Here is an 18,858-nt window from a genome sequence, read left to right as displayed (position 1 = left end):
ACCTGCCAGCACCCCCCCCTCGTGTAGGAGGGGCCGTGGCCAGGCTGCTGGGCCGTAGGGCCAGCCCATACGGCACAGAGAGCCTCAGGAACAGCAGGGCCTGCAGGGTCCTCTTGACTGGGCCCCTCGGGCCGGCACTGGCTGTGTGCGCCTGGCGCTGGCTCTGGAGGGAGGTGCCCTAGGAACAGCTTCTGGGCACACGTGCTGGGTGAGGGTCCTTCCCAGCCTGGAATAAAGACCCTAAGTTCTCAGGGAGCAGCCCAACAGGCAACCCCTGACCCTTCCAAAAAAAGGCCCAATTAAATCCTCGCTTCCCTTGGGGACCCTGTCCAGGATGATGAAGGGCTGGGCTCGCCCTGCTGGGGTTTCTGGAGCTCTGTGAGGCTGGGATGGGGGTACCACGTGGCTCTCTGGCCACTACCGCCTGCACCCCCCCATCCCAGCCTGACTCTCATGACTGGTTTTGGGTGGAGGGTTGCAAAGAATCTTTCCACCAACATCTACCGGAGCACGCACCACGTCCTGAGAGCCGCCCCACGAGGGGTGCTCCTCCTCTTCACTCTGCAGACACAAGAACTGGGGCTCCAGAGAGGGGGTGGCATGCCCACGCCCCACACTCAGCGGTCAGTGGGGCCAGGACTTCACGTGACCACTCTGCTCGGTCCTCCTCGGGGCAGCACAGGGCAGCAGCATGTGCACTGGTTCCCGCAGCACTGTGCCCTCCCGGGGGGCCATCTCGGTGCTCCCTGGGAATATGGGGGCCCAGTGGGGGGACGTGTGTCCTGGAGGCCCATCCTGGAGGGCTCCTGGGAGCCTGGGAGCCGGACCTCGGCTCTGGTCTGACGTGCGAGGTCCCTGCCTCTGGAGAGACGGGCATTGTGTCCACCGGTGATGCTTCAGTTTGAAGTTTGTCAGGCAGATCTTGGAGGGGCACAAAAATACCTTCAAAAGAGGAAGAAGAAAGGAAAAGAGAGAGAGACACGGCTGGCTCTGTGCATGCAAGGAGGAGGGGGTGGTGACATTGTGGGAACAGCTCTGGGCTAAAAATGCGCCTGTGACCCCAAAGTTACACCCGTGTCCAAATTCAAACATGCCAACTTGATGATCTTTAAATGCTGGCACCTCAAATCCTGGACGATCTCTTTTTTTTTTTTTTTTTTTTTTTGGTATTTTTCCTAAGTGAGAAGCAGGAAGACAGACAGACTCCCGCATACGCCTGACCAGGATCCAACCAGCTCTGCCCATCTGGGGTGTTGCTCTGTTGCAATTGGAGTCATTCTAGTGCCTGAGGGGGAGGCCATGGAGCCGTCCTCAGAGCAAACCCAAGTTTGCTCCAATGGAGCCTTGGCTGCGGGAGGGGAAGAGAGAGACAGAGAGGAAGGAGGGGGGGAGGGGTGGAGAAGCAGATGGGTGCCTCTCCTGTGTGCCCTGGCCAGGAATTGAACCCGGGACTCCCACACGCCAGGTCGACGCTCTACCGCTGAGCCAGCCGGCCAGGGCAATGGTGGATGATCTTTAAAGAGTCCAGAGGGCCTGGCCGGTTGGCTCAGCGGTAGAGCGTCGGCCTGGCGTGCGGGAGTCCTGGGTTAGATTCCTGGCCAGGGCACACAAGAGAGGCACCCATCTGCTTCTCACCCCTCCCCCTCTCCTTCCTCTCTGTCTCTCTCTTCCCCTCCCGCAGCCGAGGCTCCACTGGAGCAAAGTTTGCTCGGGCGCTGAGGGTGGCTCTGTGGCCTCTGCCTCAGGCGCTAGAATGGCTCTGGACGCAACAGAGCAACGTCCCAGATGGGCAGAGCATCACCCTCTGGTAGGCATGCTGGGTAGATCCCGGTTGGGCGCATGCGGGAGTCTGTCTGACTGCCTCCCTGTTTCCTGCTTCGGAAAAAAAAAAAAAAAAAAAAAAAAGAGCCCAGCAAACCCTGGCTGGAGCCGAGCTGCAGCTGTGAGGGGAAGCTCTCTGCCCTCCTCCCTGGGCCCTGGCCTGGGCGGACTCCTCAGCGTAGCAGAACCTCAGATTCCCGAGGAGCCAGGAGGGCAGGCAGGTGGGCAGTGGTTCCCTGCTGGCCCCTCGCCAGAGCCCCTCAGGGTCCACAGGCTTCCTCTGGATGGTGTCAACAAACTGCCCTGGCCCTCAGCACCGTCGCCCCGGGAGACAGCACAGGCGGGGTCACATGCCCGGTGCGGGAGAGGCAAGCAGGAAGCTGCAGTGCCCAGCGGCTTCAGTGGACACTGCTGTCACTGCCCGCACCCTGTACATCAGGACAGGTCCCGGACCAGCCCAGGCAGAAGGCCGGGGCTGACCCACGTCATCCGGGAGGGAGGGGCGGAGCTGTGACCACTGTGATTATGCAGATGGGTCATCCGTGCTTATAACTTGCTGAAGTAGAAGTGCTCTCCAAGTTGGATTTCTAGTTCAGAGAGAGAGCAGGTCGGTCTTCCTTGCTTTTTCCCAGGCCCTTACCACACCTGGAAACAGGCGCGTGTCCACCTGCTCCCGCCTGAGGCCCCACTGTGACAGAAAAGGAAGGAGGAAGGGACGAGTCTTTGCAAACACCAAGGGAGGAACAAGGCAGCTTTCCACAGAGGCTGCGGGGCGGGGCGCCTGTGGAGGGGTGTGGGGAGGGCAGGGGCAGCTGCCCGGCACCCCAGGTCCCTCCTGCACCCGGAGAGCCCTGCAGGTGTGAGCGTGAGGACTCTGGGGGTGGGGGCGGGGCGCGAGGCCTCAGGCTGAAAGCTGAGGAATTCAGGAAGTCCTGCATCCCGAAGCCCAGGTTCCCATCCTCAGACCCGCTCTCAGAGAACCTGAGCAGCCAGGTGACGGCCACTGGATGGTGACGCCAACAAGAGGAGAGGGTGCAGGAAGGGGGGAGGCAGGCGCATGCCAGGGAGCTCCTGCGGGAATAGGAGCCGAGGATGGCCGCTGACCGCTGACCGCTGCAGCACCGGGGGGCAGACCAGCAGGGGAGGGGAGGGGAGGGGCGGGTACGACGAGGAGAGTCACCGAGTCAGTGCGGGGTGGACGCCCGCTCCCGGAACTGGTCTGCACCCTGCCGCACCACGCACACGCTGCCAGCCTCACAGGCCAACCCAGGTCACCGGACGGGCCACGGACAGGAAGGACGCGAGGAAGCCACGTCCCCGTCCACAGACAAGAGGGGAATGGGTGGGGCCCACTGATCCACGAGGCAGCACCTGAACGAGCTTCAGGCAAGACGGCCGGAACGGGCAGAGGGGCGGCAGCTGGGACTGGGGCGGCGGCGGCACCGGATGGGCACTTCTGCCGTGAGCGACGTGGCACCTGCCGCCTGCCTTCCACAAATATCCTCAGCGTAGAGGGAACCCAGATGCACCGAACACTGGCCAGCTTGATGGCACGAACACCTGTCCCGCCTCCTCCGCGTCTGGTCCTGAGGCTGTGGGGACACAGCCCGGAACAGGATGGAGACCCTGCCCCTCGGGTGGGGAGGCAGCCTGCATGTTTTCCTCCACAGGGTGTGCGTGTGCGTGGGGGGTACAACCACTAAGATGAAAGGCGCTGGGCCCTGGCCGGGAGGCTCCGCTGGTTAGAGCGTCGTCCTGACCTGCTGAGGTTGTGGGTTCAGTTCCCCGGCCGGGGTACATACAAGAATCAACCAACGAGCCTAACTGGTGGTGGCACAGTGGATAGAGCATCCCGAGACAATGACTCCCAGGTTCAAATTCCCAAGGTCACCAGCCTGAGAATGGGCTCACCAGCTTCAGCACAGGGTCGCCAGCTTGAGTGTAGGTCATAGACCTGACCCCATGGTCGCTGGCTTAAGCCCATAGGTCACTGGCTTGAGCCTAAGGTCACAGGCTTAAGCAAGGGGTCACTCACTCTGCTGTAAGCTCCCTGGTCAAGGCATATATGAGAAAGTATTCAAAACAACTAAGAAGCTACAATGAAGAATTAATGCTTCTCATTTCTCTCCCTTCCTGTCTCTCTCTAAAGAAAAAAAAATCAGTGAATGAGTGCATAAATAAGTGCAACAACAAATCAATACTTCTCTCTCCTTCTCTAAATGAATAAAAAAAGTAAAAAAAAAAAAAGGCCTTGGACAGTTTGTGGACCTCAGACCTGGCTTCCTGTGAACGCCTTTGTGGGCCGAGAGTGACCAGACGCGGACACCATCTCTGGTCCCAGGACACAGGACCTCTGACCTTGCAGGACAGAGCTAAGGGGAGGGACTTGTGTCCCGGCTGCGACGTGGAGTCAGAGCACATGTGAGCGCCACCCACGGAGCGCTGACCACCACGTAGACACAGGACGCCCGGGGACCCTGCGGCTCGCCCCCAGGGCCCAGGCCCCTCTCCCGAGTCCTGTCCCCTCCACCTCCTCCCTGCAGGGCCTCAGGGACGGGGCAGAGCATTAGACTTTATTGGGGGAAGCCGTGGTTGTGGAGTATTTTGCTGCGTGAGCATCTGGGCAGCACTGAGCCGTCCTCGCCGGGCCCCTGGCAGTCAGTGGGGGGCTGACTTGGCTGCCGTCACTCCAGCCAAGACAGAATCTGCCCCGGCCCAGCTGGCCTGTCCCCAGCTGGTTCTCTGAGCTGACTATGAGGCTGGTGGCCAGAGTGGGCCCAGGGGGCGCTCCCGTCCCTGCAGCCGCAGTGCCGTGGGGACCCAGCCCGTGTCCACGCAGACGGGGCCGCGTCCCCTCTCGGAGCCCGGCTGCCTCAGCTCGTGCCTCGCTGCACAGACGAGGTGTCAGAAGCCGCGTCCCCGGGCCGGATATTGGGTGCACTCAGTCGTGAAGCCAGAGCCGTGCCCGGCTCCCAGAGCGCGGCGCAGTCTGGGGACAACAGCCAGGGTGCCCACAGCTCCCTCAGACAGCTGCACCAGAGCAGAGCCTCTCCCTGACTGCTGGGGGGGGGGGGGCGGCCGAGAACAGTCGCAGGTCCCCTTGTGACAGCTGCTCACGTGTGGCGGGTGATTAGGACCCGACTGGCGGCTCTGGCCCCGGTCCCGCTGTGCTGTCTCCTGGCACACGCACGTGGTCCCCACTGCTCAGGACACTGACCGCAGGGACGAGCCCCTCTCAGCCGGTCGATGTGGGAGGCCTGGGGCGGGCGTGCGGGCTCTCAGGGGCACGGGCGTCCCCCGCACGAGGGGCCTGGCCCGGGGCGCTGGATGATGACCCGAGCTGAGTGGCAGGTGGCACCTGCAGCTCCTGGCCCTCGAGGGCTCCACAGTGGCTCCCGTCCAGGGCTGCCCGCTACCACCTGAGTGGCTGGCGACCCCGCGCCAGCTCGGAGGCCACGTGGTCGTCATGGAGCTCCTTGAGACGCAGCAGCAGCTCCTCCAGGTTCTCGCCCGTGGCCGCCGAGAGGGCGATGGCCCCCCCGCCCAGGCGGGCCTGCAGTGTGGGCAGGCTGGCTCGCGCCTGAGGCAAGTCGATCTTGTTGGCGACGATGGCGTGGGGTCGCTTGGACAGGCCTCTCTCGTACTTCTCCAGTTCATACTTGAGGTCCTCGACCTGCGTCCAGGGCTCGGGCAACGCCAGGTCCACCACGAACAGGAGGACGCCACAGCGCTCGATGTGCCGGAGGAAGGCCAGCCCCAGGCCCCGGTTCCGGTGCGCACCTCGGACGATGCCCGGCACGTCGGCCACTGAGGGAGACAAGAGCAGGGGACCCCAGGACCTGGCCAGTTGGCTCAGTGGTAGAGCATCGGCCCAGTGTGTGAAAGTCTCAGGTTTGATTCCCGGCCAGGGCACACAGGAGAAGCACCCATCTGCTTCTCCACTCCTCCCCCTCTCCTTCCTCTCTCTCTCTCTCTCTTCCCCTCCCGCAGCCGAGGCTCCATTGGAGCAAAGTTTGCCTGGGCGCTGAGGATGGCTCTGTGGCCTCTGCCCCAGGCGCTAGAATGGCTCTGATTGCAGCAGAGCGACGCCCCAGATGGGCAGAGCATCGCCCCCTGGTGGGCATGCCGGGTGGATCCTGGTCGGGCACATGTCTGACTGTTTCCCTGCTTCTAACTTCAGAAAAATACCAAAAAAAAAAAAAAAAAAAGGAAAAAGAGCAGGGGACCGGGCAGCCCCCGCCTGTCCCCTGAGGGCCAGGGAACAGCTTATCCTGAAGTCTTTGATTTCCTGCCTCGCTGACTCATCAGGCTGATTGCCACGGTGCCGTGCCAGCTCTGACTTTCACAGAACGCCTGGAAATATTTGGGTGACAGGCACGGTGACGGAGCCATCTAATAAGGAATATTTATGCTCTGGATTGACACCTACCAGGCTTTCTGGCTTCAAAAATGATTTTAAAACGGGGGGAGGGGACCAGCCTCCCGAAACCCACTAACAGTTTGATCACTGACAGATGTCATCACTGTGAGCCCGGCGAACAGACAGTGCCTGCCCCGGAACCAGGGCCGCGACGCATGGCGTGCTGTTTTTCACGGGCACACTGTCTCCCGGGAGAGTCCCCTGCCCTCAGCACGGCCCCGGGAAGCCGGAAAGTCGCTGGACCCGGGGCGGGGGGCGGGGCGAGGGGTGGGGCGGGGCGAGGGGTGGGGCGGGGCGAGGAGGGCGGGGGGCGGGGCGGGGCGAGGGGCGGGGGCGGGGCGAGGGGCGGGGGCGGGGCGAGGGGCGGGGGCGGGGCGAGGGGCGGGGGCGGGGCGAGGGGCGGGGGCGGGGCGAGGAGGGAGTGTGACCTCAACGCAGCCGCAGAGCCACAGCGTTAACTCTGAGCCGGGCTCTCTGCACTGCAGACCGGACGCTGCCTGCGCGGCCCCGCGTGGCCCCTCCGTGAACCCCGCCTTCCCAGGGGGCCCTGCCGCGTGGCCCCCTCCGTGAACCCCACCTTCCCAGAGGGCCCCGCGTCTACCTGCGACCTGCTGGTGGTCCTCGTAGTGCACGATGCCGACGTGGGGGTTCAAGGTCGTGAACGGGTAGGCCGCCACGGCGGGCTTCGCGTTGGAAATGGCCCGGAGGAGCGAGGACTTGCCCGCATTGGGGAAGCCGACCTGCAAGGCAGGGGGACCCTCCACCATCTCCTCTGTCTCCGAGTCCAGGGTCGAGGGCACACAGGTGGGGGCACAGCTCCCGTTAGGGTCACAGGACGCCAGCCAGGGAAAGGTGAGCTGTCCCTCTCCCGATGGCCGGCAGTATGTCCACCACCAGAAACCGACTTCCCACGGCTAAGAGTGGCAGGTGCCCCTCCGCCCCCTGGGGCTGGCTTTCGGGGACACCTACCAGGCCAGCGTGCGCCACGGTCTTGAGCTCCAGGAAGAGAACCCGCTCCTGCCCGGGCTCGCCGGGGGTGCAGGTGACGGGCGCGCGGTTGTCGTTGGCCAGGAAGAAGCGGTTGCCCTTCCCTCCTGCCCCGCCCAGAGCGGCGACGTACTCGTCCCCCGGGTGCGACAGGTCAGCCACGACTTCCTTTCCCTCCTTCACCAAGGTGCCCACGGGGACCTGAAAAACGACGCAGGGGCTGCTGGGTGGCAGAGGACCACCGGGTCGGGTCGGTGGCGGCCTGGGCGTGTTCTCCCAGCTGTGGGCACGGTGCCGGGACGCACAAAGCCGCGGAGTCCCAGGAGAGAGGCCTCAGCCCTCCGAGGATTTCACAGGGCTGGTGACACCCTGCCGACCCCACGGATGGCCTTTCTAACACACGGGGTGAGATCAGCAGCAGAAACCTCGGCTCAGGGGCCCCGAGAGGGTGGCCGCAGAGGGCAGAGGGTGCCTCCTGGGCCAAGGTGAGAGGGACAGGGACCCTATGGGTTCCCTCCGTGTAAAAAGTAACAATCTTTTTGGAACAGGTCGCACCCGCACGTGGTGTAAGATCAGTGTGCAGTCCGGACCGGTGTTTGCTCTGTGGGAGACGGCTCATGACTCAGGCCACGGGCCCTGGACCACAGCGCGGACCCCAAGGAGCCTGAAGGTCCCGGGTCGGGAGGTAGGGTGGGCTCTGCCGCTGGGGCTTACCTGGATGTAGAGGAGAGCGCCACTTCGCCCAAAGCAGTTTTTTCTGCCACCGTGCTCCCCGTCAAAGCCCTGGTACCGGGACAGGACCGAGGACAGTGACTTGACCTGCCGATCTACTGCAAGTTCGAGAGCGAGAACCTTCAGGTCCCTTTGTGGTAAAAACATAATGGGCAGCACCCTGCGAACACCCTTCTGCCCCCGGTAGGAACGCTGAGCGTGCACACGGAAACGGGAACGAAGTTGGGGTGCAAACGCTGGGGTGGAAGTTACTGAGGCAGCCAAGGGCGGTGTTACTTTAAAAAGCTAAATTCTTCTCTTCTTTCAAAAAAATACTACAATCTCTGAAAAATTCAAAACGACCCAGTAATGCCATCAATTCAAAAATAGCTACCCTTTATCACGTTGTCAATGTTGACAACTTACAAATAGCTACATTTTAGGGCTGCCATGATTACTAAGTTTCCAGTTTTCCTGAGCATCTGAGCTCCTAATGTGCCGAGTCCCTGGTGCCCTCTAGGCACTTACAGAGACAGTGACACGCTTCTCCTGCGACTACCTTATTATAATAGTAGCTCTCCTGATCATAAGGTACCTCTGTGTACCTGAAATTAAACAAAACAAAACAAACAGGCCACTCTCAGAGTGGGGCTCTGCTGCATCATTTCAACGTATACATCCAAATAATCTGAGAAAAATGATGCCCGCAGAGCAATGTTTGAATTCAAGTTCCCGTTAGGGTAGAAGGTAAAGGCTTCCTCCCCCAAGATATGCAGACACAGCGATCTTGCCCGAGCTGCCTGCCCCCCCCCCCCTCCGTCTGGGCACCTGCCTCTGAGGATGACGTGGCCGCCGCTGCCTCCGTCGCCACCATCGGGGCCCCCAAACTCCTTCCGGGGCTCGCTGTGGAAGCAGCTGGCCCCGTCACCTCCGCGCCCCCCTCGGATGAGCACCCGGCGCTGGTCCACAAAGTGCCTTTTCTGCAGAGAGCACACACAGCACGGCCCAGGGCCGTTACCCGGGCTGCCGAAGAGCCAAGCAGCTGTCTGCTACGGGCCTCTCCTCCCTACAGCGGGCTTCAGAATGAGAAGCGAAGGGAAGGACTATTGCTGACCTCTCCTAAAGCGCAGATGTGGGAGACGCTGCCCACGCAGAGGTGGACAGTGGTCAGCTGGGACACACGGTTCAGTGACTCGCTCAACACCCCCCACTTGGAGAAACAAGGAGTGTTGACAAAACAGTCCTTAAATAAAGCCTCTTTTCAGTTTTGTTTTCTTTCTTTCTTTTTTTTTTTTCCAAACAGAAACATGTCACAGGACGTTCTTGTTTGTAAACGCAGCAATGGGGAGGGATGGTAGGTTTCTCTCCAAGCGGCTAAGGGAGGCACACTCCAGCTAAAAAACTGAAACAAAGCAGGTTACTATGTAACCACCTGAGAAGCTGGGTGTGTGGCACGGAGGTACCGCCCTCGCCACACCGCCACGTCCTGTCCTGGGAGCCCCCTTCGTCCTGACCTAGGCTGTGTGCGCAGACAGACCCGCCAGCCCCCGGCCCCTCCCCCAGACCTGGGGTATCTGCCTCTCCACCCACGACTACATACGCTTTTTTTTTAAAAAAAAAGAAAAAACACAACTATTTAAGAGTGTCTGGCGCCACCACCTGGAAAAACCATGAATTGCTATTTTAAAAACTTGATGTTCTCTGTGCGTCAACATCATCAGAACAACCTGCTGAGACGGCGCAGGGACAGCATCGCACGTGCCATCGGGGTAAACGGAGACCCGGTGACGAGGGGGAAGCTCAGGACCAGGTCCTTCCCGCAGAAGCCTCACCAGCTTTTTCTCAGAGAGCAGCTTCTTCCTGTTGGGCTCCTGGGCGCAGTCCGCCACGTTGTGGAGGGACAGCCGCCTGGGGGTGGTGCGCTGTGGGCGGGGCCGGCCCGGGACTGCCCGTGGGGACAGAACCCAGCGCCCCAGGCCCTCAAACGCGCCCCGATGTCCCGCCAAGAAGAGCCTCCACGGCATGCTGGCTCCCTGACGGAAGTCAAATTGGAAGAATAAGTCACCTGGTTTAAACGTACACATCAAACCAACTAACATCTCGATGTCTGTTTTGGGGACAAATAAGTCCACTGATGACTGGAACCCTCTCTCGTCCCTCACCACACTGGACCCTGAGTCATGAAGGGCCATCTGCCCCTGTCAGCTAGAGGCCACTAGGGGGCGAGGAGGGGGAGGAGATGGAATATCAAATATCTGCTAAATGAAACTAGTATAAAGGAAACCTGAGCTTCAAATCAATAAGGGAAAGCACTCATTTACTCAGACACTACGGTGTGACCTTGTGCCTTTTACACATCAGACTGAAAATGAAACAATGCTTCTAAATAATCCAATAGGTAAAAGAAGACATCAAAACAAATCAGAGGCCCGACCAGGTGGTGGCCCAGTGGATAGAGCATCGGACTGGGACGCAGAGGACCCGGGTTTGAGACCCTGAGCTCGCCAGCTTGAGCACGGGCTCATTGGGTTTGAGCAAAGCTCACCAGCTTGAGCCCAAGGTCCCTGGCTCGAGCAAGGGGTCACTCGGTCTGCTGTAGCCCCCTGGTCAAGGCACATATGAGAAATCAATCAATGGACAACTAAGGAGCCGCAAGGAAGAATTGATGTTTCTCATCTCTCTCCCTTCCTGTCTGTCTGTCCCTCTCTCTGACTCTCTCTGGCTCTGCCACAAAAAAACAAAAACAAAACAGAAATCAGAAAACACTTAGAGCTGAGTGATCATGACGGTACAGCATACTCAAGTTTATGGGATGCAGCCAAGGCAGTGCTCAGAGGGGAACTTACACAGTCGTCCCAGGCCGCCCCGTGGCAACTGATTCCCCGGAGGGTAACAAACCCTATAGATGCTATGTTACTTCCTGTACACACATCCCCAGGAGAAAGTTCACTCTATAAATTAGTGTGATACGGTGCTATCAAATTGCAAAAATTGTTAATATTAGTATTTTATTTTTTAATTTTTTTTATTTATTCATTTTAGAGAGATGGCAGGGGAGAGAGAGAGAGAGAGAGAGAAGGGGGTAGGAACAGGAACCATCAACTCCCATATGTGCCTTGACCGGGCAAGCCCAGGGTTTCAAACCCACGACCTCAGCATTCCAGGTTAACATTTTATCCACCGCGCCACCACAGGCCAGGGCAATATTAGTATTTTAAAAGGAAGAGTCAGGCCCCTTACCCCTCCCTTCTGAGGAGAGGAAAACCCAAGAGAAAGAGATTAAAGGGGCAAAAGTTAGTAGTTAATCATAATTTAACTATAGTTCTCTGGAAGGACTGAGGCCACTACTTGCTAGACAAAGCAAAGAAGGTAAAACTTATCTAAAAACTTCCTCTTCCCCTTCGTTAAGAGCCTTTAGGAGACAATGTTTACATATCTTAATTAAAAATTCCTGTAATTCTTCCTCCCCTCCTGGAGTCATGAGTGACCTATTCCTTTAGACAAATGGATCAGGAGCCCACTCCCTTTGCTTGAAAAACCTGCATTCTGTAACATTTTATTTTATATGCTTTCTTATAATCATTCCTTTTGAAATTCTTTATATGTATAAAACTTGTAAACTAAGCAAGTGGAGACTAGATTATAAGTTAGTCCCAACACTTTTAGCAAAGGTAATTTCATTTAGTTTCTCTCCTTTTATCCTAAGCTAAACATTTCATTTCCCACAGGGATGGGTTGTAAACCCTAAAACAGTGGTCTCCAACCTTTTTTGGGCCACGGACCGGTTTAATGTCAGAAAATATTTTCACGGACAGGCCTTTAGGGTGGGACGGATAAATGCATCACATGACCGAGACAAGCATCAAGAGCGAGTCTTAGACAGATGTAACAGAGGGAATCTGGTCATTTTTAAAAAATAAAACATTGTTCAGACTTAAATATAAATAAAACGAAAATAATGTAAGTTATTTATTCTTTCTCTGGGGATCGGTACCAAATGGCCCACAGATCGGTACCGGTCGCCCGGGAGTTGGGGACCACTGCCCTAGAAGATTTGGGAATATCTTTGATATGTAAAACATTTATCGCTACTCTGTTGAAATGTAAAATGACATTTACTGCTACTGTGTTGGTATGTAAAACATTCATCACTACTGTGTTATCTTGTGGTCTTGATGTGTAGGAGTGCTCTTCCTTTTAATAGATCCTATAGATAAATGTTGTAACCTTATCAGTAAATGACTTTTGTATCATGCTCCCCCTCCTTTCTCCCCAACCAGTATGTGATCATGTCTATATAACCAACCTCAGAGCTATGATCTGGGCTGCACGATTTGGGTTAGCTATACCCCATGTAAAGTCATATGTAGCCGGCTTATTAATAAACCTCCTCCTAAAATTTCTTCTGTATCCTGCCTTGGTGTCTCTATGTAACCTGCGGATTAAAGTGTAGAATTTTGTAACATTAGACACAGAAGAGATTAACAACAACAAAGTAGAACCATTGTAACAACATGCTGACGGTAGTCCGTCTCTCTCTCTCCCGCTCTCTGATCACTGAGTTGCCTACTAAGTGACGAACATGCGAGGAGCGTGGAGACAGAGGGATGACACATGTCCCAGCTGGGTGGAAAGGCACAGCAAGAGATGGCACCCCGCTGCTCAGAACAGCGCACCGTGTCAAACTTATGAATTGTTTATTCCTGGAATTTTCCGTGTAACATTTCTGAATGTCAGGTGACTGTGGGTAACTGAAACCGTGGGAAAGAGTGGGGGGGAACAACTGTAGCTCTAAATGTATTAGTAAAGAAGAAAGATCTGGCCCTGGCCGGTTGGCTCAGCGGTAGAGCGTCGGCCTAGCGTGCGGAGGACCCGGGTTCGATTCCCGGCCAGGACACACAGGAGAAGCGCCCATTTGCTTCTCCACCCCTCCGCCGCGCTTTCCTCTCTGTCTCTCTCTTCCCCTCCCGCAGCCAAGGCTCCATTGGAGCAAAGATGGCCCGGGCGCTGGGGATGGCTCCTTGGCCTCTGCCCCAGGCGCTAGAGTGGCTCTGGTCGCAATATGGCGACACCCAGGATGGGCAGAGCATCGCCCCCTGGTGGGCAGAGCGCCGCCCCATGGTGGGCGTGCCGGGTGGATCCCGGTCGGGCGCATGCGGGAGTCTGTCTGACTGTCTCTCCCTGTTTCCAGCTTCAGAAAAATGAAAAAAAAAAAAAAGAAAAAGAAAAAAGATCTAACATCAGTGACATAAGGCTTCAAGTCAGGGAACCAGGAAGAGAAAAGCAAAGTAAGTATAGAAGAAAGGACACCATCAAGACCAGCAATAGGCCCTGGCTGGTTGGCTCAGTGGTAGAGCGTCGGCCTGGCGTGCAGGAGTCCTGGGTTCAATTCCTGGCCAGGGCACACAGGAGAAGCACCCATCTGCTTCTCCACCCCTCCCCCTCTCCTTCCTCTCTGTCTCTCTCTTCCCCTCCCACAGCCGAGGTTCCATTGGAGCAAAGTTGGCCCAGGCGCTGAGGATGGCTCCATGGCCTCTGCCTCAGGCGCTAGAATGGCTCTGGTTGCAACAGAGCAACACCCCAGATGGGCAGAGCATCGCCCCCTGGTGGGCGTGCCGGGTGGATCCCGGTTAGGCGCATGCGGGAGTCTGTCTGACTGCCTCCCTGTTTCCAACTTCAGAAAAATCGAAAAAAAAATAAAAAAAGGACAGGAGAACACGAGGAACAACTTGTGCCACAGAGTCAGCAACTTCCACCAAATGCACACATTCCTGAAATATGCACCTTACTGCATAGACAGAAGAAGAAACAGAAATCAAAATAAGTAAGTAAATAAATAAATAGAAAAGGACAGAGGGAAAAAAAAAGACATGGACAATGTCCACCACCTTGGAACTACTAAAAGAATTGAATTTGTTAGAACAGAACATTCTCTAAAATGAAAACTCTGGACTCGGGCTGCTTTACTGAAACATTCTATCCACCATTCAAAGAAGCCATCTCACATGAAAAACCTTTTCAGGAAACCGAGGATGTGAGACCACACCCAACCCAGGTCACGAGGCCAGAGAAGCCCCAGCACCCCTCATCTGATGTCCACGGAAAAGGTGACGACAGCCTAGCAGCCCTCATGCATACAGACATGCACAATCCGGACAAAACGATGTCCAACAGCGTCCAGCAGACCACATCCCGGGTCCAAGCAGGACGACTGACCCCTGGGACGCCGGTGTCATCAGCAGTCAGACCCCCCACCGGCCGTCTGGCAGAGGTCACACCCACTCATGAGTCAGGTGAGTCAGGAAATGAAACATAACTGGTCCTGGAAGGGGACAGTAGTCAGCCTGACCGAGGGCCCACAGCTGACACCATGCTGACTGCAGGAAGACAGCACTGCTGCCTCCTCCCCCCCGGGGACGGGGACAGGGAAGGAGAGGCAAGGATGCTCCGCCCACCACTACTGTGCACCACTCTTTTTTTTTCCCTTTGTATTTTTCTGTAGTTAGAAACAGGGAGGCAGTCAGACAGACTCCCGCATGCGCCCGACCGGGATCCACCCAGCACGCCCACCAGGAGGCGATGCTCTGCCCATCTGGGTGTTGCTCCGTTGCAACTGGAGCCATTCTAGTGCCTGAGGCAGAGGCCATGGAGCCATCCTCAGCGCCCGGGCCAACTTTGCTCCAATGGAGCCTCGGCTGCGGGAGGGGAAGAGAGAGACAGAGAGGGAAGAGAGGGGGAGGGGTGGAGAAGCAGATGGGCACTTCTCCTGTGTGCCCTAGCTGGGAATCGAACCCGGGACATCCACATGCTGGGCTGACCCTCTACCGCTGAGCCAATCGGCCAGGGCCTGTGCACCACTCTTACAGACACTGCAGCCAACAATGACAAAAGCCCAAGGTCTGAGAGCATCCAGAGAAATCTATGGAACTTGATTAGACTAAACGAACCACGCAACGCTGCCTATGACACAGTTAATGCACAAAAATGTCAACTGTATTCATATATATACATATATATATGTATGTATATATATATGAGCCGTGAAGAGCTGCACTGGCAGTAACACCAGTTAGTTACAAAATGTTCCTGGACAGAAGTTTAACGAGAAAACACTTGGAACCTCCGCCGCCCCATCTGCAGGACACTGTTCTCAGTATCTTTCAGGGATTAGGTCACTTAGCGCCTCATAACAACTCTGTAAAGACAACGAGGACACTGAGGCACGAGAGGTCGAGTGACCTTCCCAGGGTCATGGAGCTGTGAGATGGGACAGGCAGGGGTGGGTGTGAAAACAGGTTGTCCAAGGGAGAGAAAAAAAACCAACTCATTGACCGCCAACGCCACAGCGAAGCCCGGGGTCCCGACAGTGGTGCTGGAGGCCAAGCTTCCCCGCCCTCGTGACGTGAAAGCTGAAGGTGGACCCCAGAGGTGACCATGGAAAGCCGGCCCGGGACCTGACCTGGCCACCGCATCTGGAGTTCTTCGCCCGTCACCCTTGCGATGTGTTTGGGGAACCTACTGAATGCACACCAGGGGGACGCGGCTTCCCCTTGCGAGTGAACGCATTCAGCTGTGTGTGTCTGTCTCACACACACTGCTGTGTCGTCTTCACTTTCCTTCTCACGCTGAACCTGCGTTGTCCTGTAAGGTCAACCACTAGCCACATGGGGCTACTAAGTTTAAATCGATTAAGAATTTTAAAAAAAAGCCCTGGCCGGTTGGCTCAGTGGTAGAGCATCGACCTGGCGTGCAGAAGTCCCGGGTTCGATTCCCGGCCAGGGCACACAGGAGAGGCACCCATCTGCTTCTCCACCCCTCCCCCTCTCCTTCCTCTCTGTCTCTCTCTTCCCCTCCCGCAGCGAGGCTCAATTGCAGCAAAGATGGCCTGGGCGCTGGGGATGGCTCCTTGGCCTCTGCCCCAGGCGCTAGAGTGTCTCTGGTCGCAACAGAGCGACGCCCCGGAGGGGCAGAGCATCGCCACCTGGTGGGCAGAGCGTCGCCCCTGGTGGGCGTGCCGGGTGGATCCTGGTTGGGAGCATGCGGGAGTCTGACTGATTGTCTCTCCCTGTTTCTGGCTTCAGAAAAATACAGAAAAAAAAAAAAAGAATTTTAAAAAGGTAGAAACTCTGTCGCTCGGTCACCCGAGCCACATTTCAAGTACTCGCAGCCACACAGGGCCAGTGGCTACCCAACTGGACAGCAGAGATGGGACTGTGTCTGCCGCCACAGAAATTTCTCCTGGACAGCGCTGGTCTACACTGATGGTCTACACCAGGGTCCCCAAACTTTTTACTCAGGGGGCCAGTTCACTGTCCCTCAGACTGTTGGAGGGCCGGACTATAAAAAAAACTATGAACAAATCCCTATGCACACTGCACATATACTATTTTAAAGTAAAAAAACAAAACAGGAATACAATATTTAAAAATAAAGAACAAGTAAATTTAAATCAACAAACTGACCAGTATTTCAATGGAAACTATGGGCCTGCTTTTGGCTAATGAGATGGTCAATGTGCTCCTCTTACTGACCACCAATGAAAGAGGTGCCCCCTCCGGAGGTGTGGCGGGGGCCGGATAAATGGCCTCAGGGGGCCGCATGCGGCCCGCGGGCCGTAGTTTGGGGACCCCTGGTCTACACTGTGCAATGTGAACTCAGAACTGTGAATGCAAATCCCTCCCCGGACAGCCATTTACCCAGCCGGGTAAGCGGAATGCAAAAGCCCTGGTCAGTCAAACCAACTTTTTTTTTTTTTTTTTCTGTATTTTTCTGAAGCTGGAAACGGGGAGAGACAGTCAGACAGACTCCCACATGCGCCCGACCGGGATCCACCCGGCACGCCCACCAGGGGCGATGCTCTGCCCACCAGGGGGCGTCGCTCTGCCGCGACCAGAGCCACTCTAGCGCCTGGGGCAGAAGCCAAGGAGCCGTCCCCAGCGCCCGGGCCATCTTTGCTCCAATGGAGCCTCGGCTGCAGGAGGGGAAGAGAGAGACAGAGAGGAAGGGGGGGGGGGGGGTGGAGAAGCAAATGTGCGCTTCTCCTGTGTGCCCTGGCCGGGAATCGAACCCGGGTCTCCCGCTCACCAGGCCGACGCTCTACCGCTGAGCCAACTGGCCAGGGCCCCAACTTTTTTTTTTTTTTATGTGTATTTTATTGATTTTAGAGAGAAGAAGGGAGAGAGCAGGAGAGAGACAGGAACATCTGTTTCTGTATGTGCCCCGACTGGGGATCGAACTGGCAACCTCTGTGCTTCAGGACCAGGCTCTCTAACCGACAGAGCTATACAGCCAGGTCAGAGTCAGCCGAACTTTGCCTCCAGAATGGGGCTGTAAAGACTAGAGAGCACTTGCTTGTCACACGGCAAGGGCTGCACTTGAGATGTTACCACTTTGTCCATAAAGTGGGAATCTCAGTTCTCCTGGCTATGGGAGTTATTGTTATTAGCCAGGAACCTCTGCTAAACCTTGTATGGAAAAAACCTTAATTTTATTCCCTACAAAACTGTACAAGGGGGTGGCAGTGCACATGGGAATTTTGTTTGTTTTTCCAGACCGACTGCTGCTTCAGGAGTAAGGGACTGCCCTGCCTGACTCCCCTAGGCGACCGTGCCTTCTGGCAGAGACTGGAGGGAGGAGCAGGAGGCGGGGAGAGTGACTTCCCTGGAGGGAAGGGGCGCCCTCTCGGCACCGCTGTCTCCTGATTGCTCCTCCCCTTATGCTTTGGAGTCTAGGGGTGGAAGCCGCTCCACTGTCACCCCTTCAGGTTAAAAACACAGCCTCTGTAGACCGTTTCCGTACACCCTCCCTTTTAAAACCTTCCTTAAAAGTATCCTCTGGCGCTGGCTCCGTGGATAGAGAGAGTGGTCCCAGCACGTGGGTTCCATCCCCCGTCAGGGCACCTATGAGAAGTGGCCAGTGACTGCACAACTAAGGAGCTAAGTGGAACAACCGAGCTGATGCTTCTTTCTCTTTCCCAAATCAATGAAAAAAAAAAAAAAAAAAAAAGCCGTGGCAAGTGACCTCCCTGGGAAACACCCCACCGATGGCCAGCTGCCTTTGCAACAGAACTTTGCTTTTGTTGCACGAAGCGTTTGATCCAAACCTGCGTGCGCTTACGTTGTTCTGTGTCACTCACAGCTACCAGGCAAGACTCCGGAAGACAATGTCCGGTACCGAAGACCTGTCTGATCTCCCTCAGTGTGGGTGCACGCACGTGGGGCGGGCGGAGCTGGGAGCCGGCACGCGGGCCCCGCGGACGGGTCGCTCATGCGCATGCGCAGATGGCTGGACACCCATGACACGCAGAACCGCGATGGCGGGTCAGTCGATCAGCGCCGTTGGGCTCGTTCCCGGCCTCCCTCCCATCGCCCGCCGGCCCCCGAGGTATCGAACCCTTCGTCCACCACTCACCCACTAGGCCGGGCACATCACTTCCGGGGCCTCGACGGATTACTTCCGGGGGGGCGTGTCCTGTCGCGCATGCTCACTAGGAGCCCCCTCCGGCGCGCAGACGCAGAAAGGCGGCTGAAGCCGGGCCGTGTGATGGATGAGTCTGCGCCCAACGGGGTGTCTGGACGGCACCTCGCGGGGCGCGGGGCCGGGGACCAGGCGAGAACGACGGAGGCCAGGCCGGGTCTGGCCGTCCAGGACCCCCCCGGCTCGTATCCCTGCCGCGTCCCCGTCCGGGGCTGTGGTCCCCGGTGACCGCGTCGGCCCCGCCCCGTCCGCCGTGGGCGGGACTCCCGGGGAGGGAGGGGTCCACGTGGGTCCGGACAGCACCTGTGCGGGGGTCAGCGCCTTGCCACCCCCGTGGGAGGTCCAGTCTCCGCAGGACAGGTGGCCCGTCGGACACGGCCCAGGTGACAGCCCCCCTCCCCCGGGGAAGGGGACGACTCCGTGGAGACAGTCACTTGGGTCCA

At 57.3% G+C, this 18,858-nt stretch overlaps 1 protein-coding gene, 1 long non-coding RNA gene and 1 other non-coding gene across 4 annotated transcripts in view; all 3 read right to left on the bottom strand.

The window, feature by feature from the left end:
• LOC136405207 (uncharacterized) overlaps positions 1-909 on the bottom strand; it is a 57,430-nt gene extending 56,521 nt beyond the window's left edge. The window contains exon 1 of the long non-coding RNA XR_010751481.1: positions 845-909. This is a non-coding gene — a long non-coding RNA (uncharacterized lncRNA). The remainder of the gene's footprint in view (positions 1-844) is intronic.
• A 3,471-nt stretch (positions 910-4,380) lies between these two features.
• Positions 4,381-18,591, bottom strand: MTG2 (mitochondrial ribosome associated GTPase 2). 2 transcript variants are annotated; one of them, XM_066384325.1, is made up of 7 exons: positions 18,350-18,591; positions 9,772-9,972; positions 8,772-8,919; positions 7,943-8,058; positions 7,211-7,429; positions 6,843-6,981; positions 4,381-5,628 (listed from the first exon to the last, which is right to left on the bottom strand). In XM_066384325.1, exons 2-7 carry the CDS (start codon positions 9,961-9,963, stop codon positions 5,234-5,236), a joined length of 1,209 nt encoding a protein of 402 aa, XP_066240422.1. In that variant the 5' UTR covers positions 9,964-9,972; positions 18,350-18,591; the 3' UTR covers positions 4,381-5,233. The 2 variants fall into 2 exon arrangements, with proteins under 2 accessions (XP_066240422.1, XP_066240421.1); XM_066384324.1 differs by having other exon boundaries at positions 18,056-18,361.
• TRNAT-GGU (transfer RNA threonine (anticodon GGU)) lies at positions 16,986-17,061 on the bottom strand. Its single transcript has one exon. It is a non-coding gene; the product is annotated as a tRNA-Thr (tRNA).
• Positions 18,592-18,858: the final 267 nt, after the last annotated feature.

This window comes from Saccopteryx leptura, chromosome 5 (genome assembly GCF_036850995.1).
Source record: "Saccopteryx leptura isolate mSacLep1 chromosome 5, mSacLep1_pri_phased_curated, whole genome shotgun sequence".
Taxonomy (NCBI): domain Eukaryota; kingdom Metazoa; phylum Chordata; class Mammalia; order Chiroptera; family Emballonuridae; genus Saccopteryx; species Saccopteryx leptura.
The sequence above is the reverse complement of the archived record's forward strand: the minus strand, read 5'-3'. Positions and strand labels throughout refer to the sequence as shown.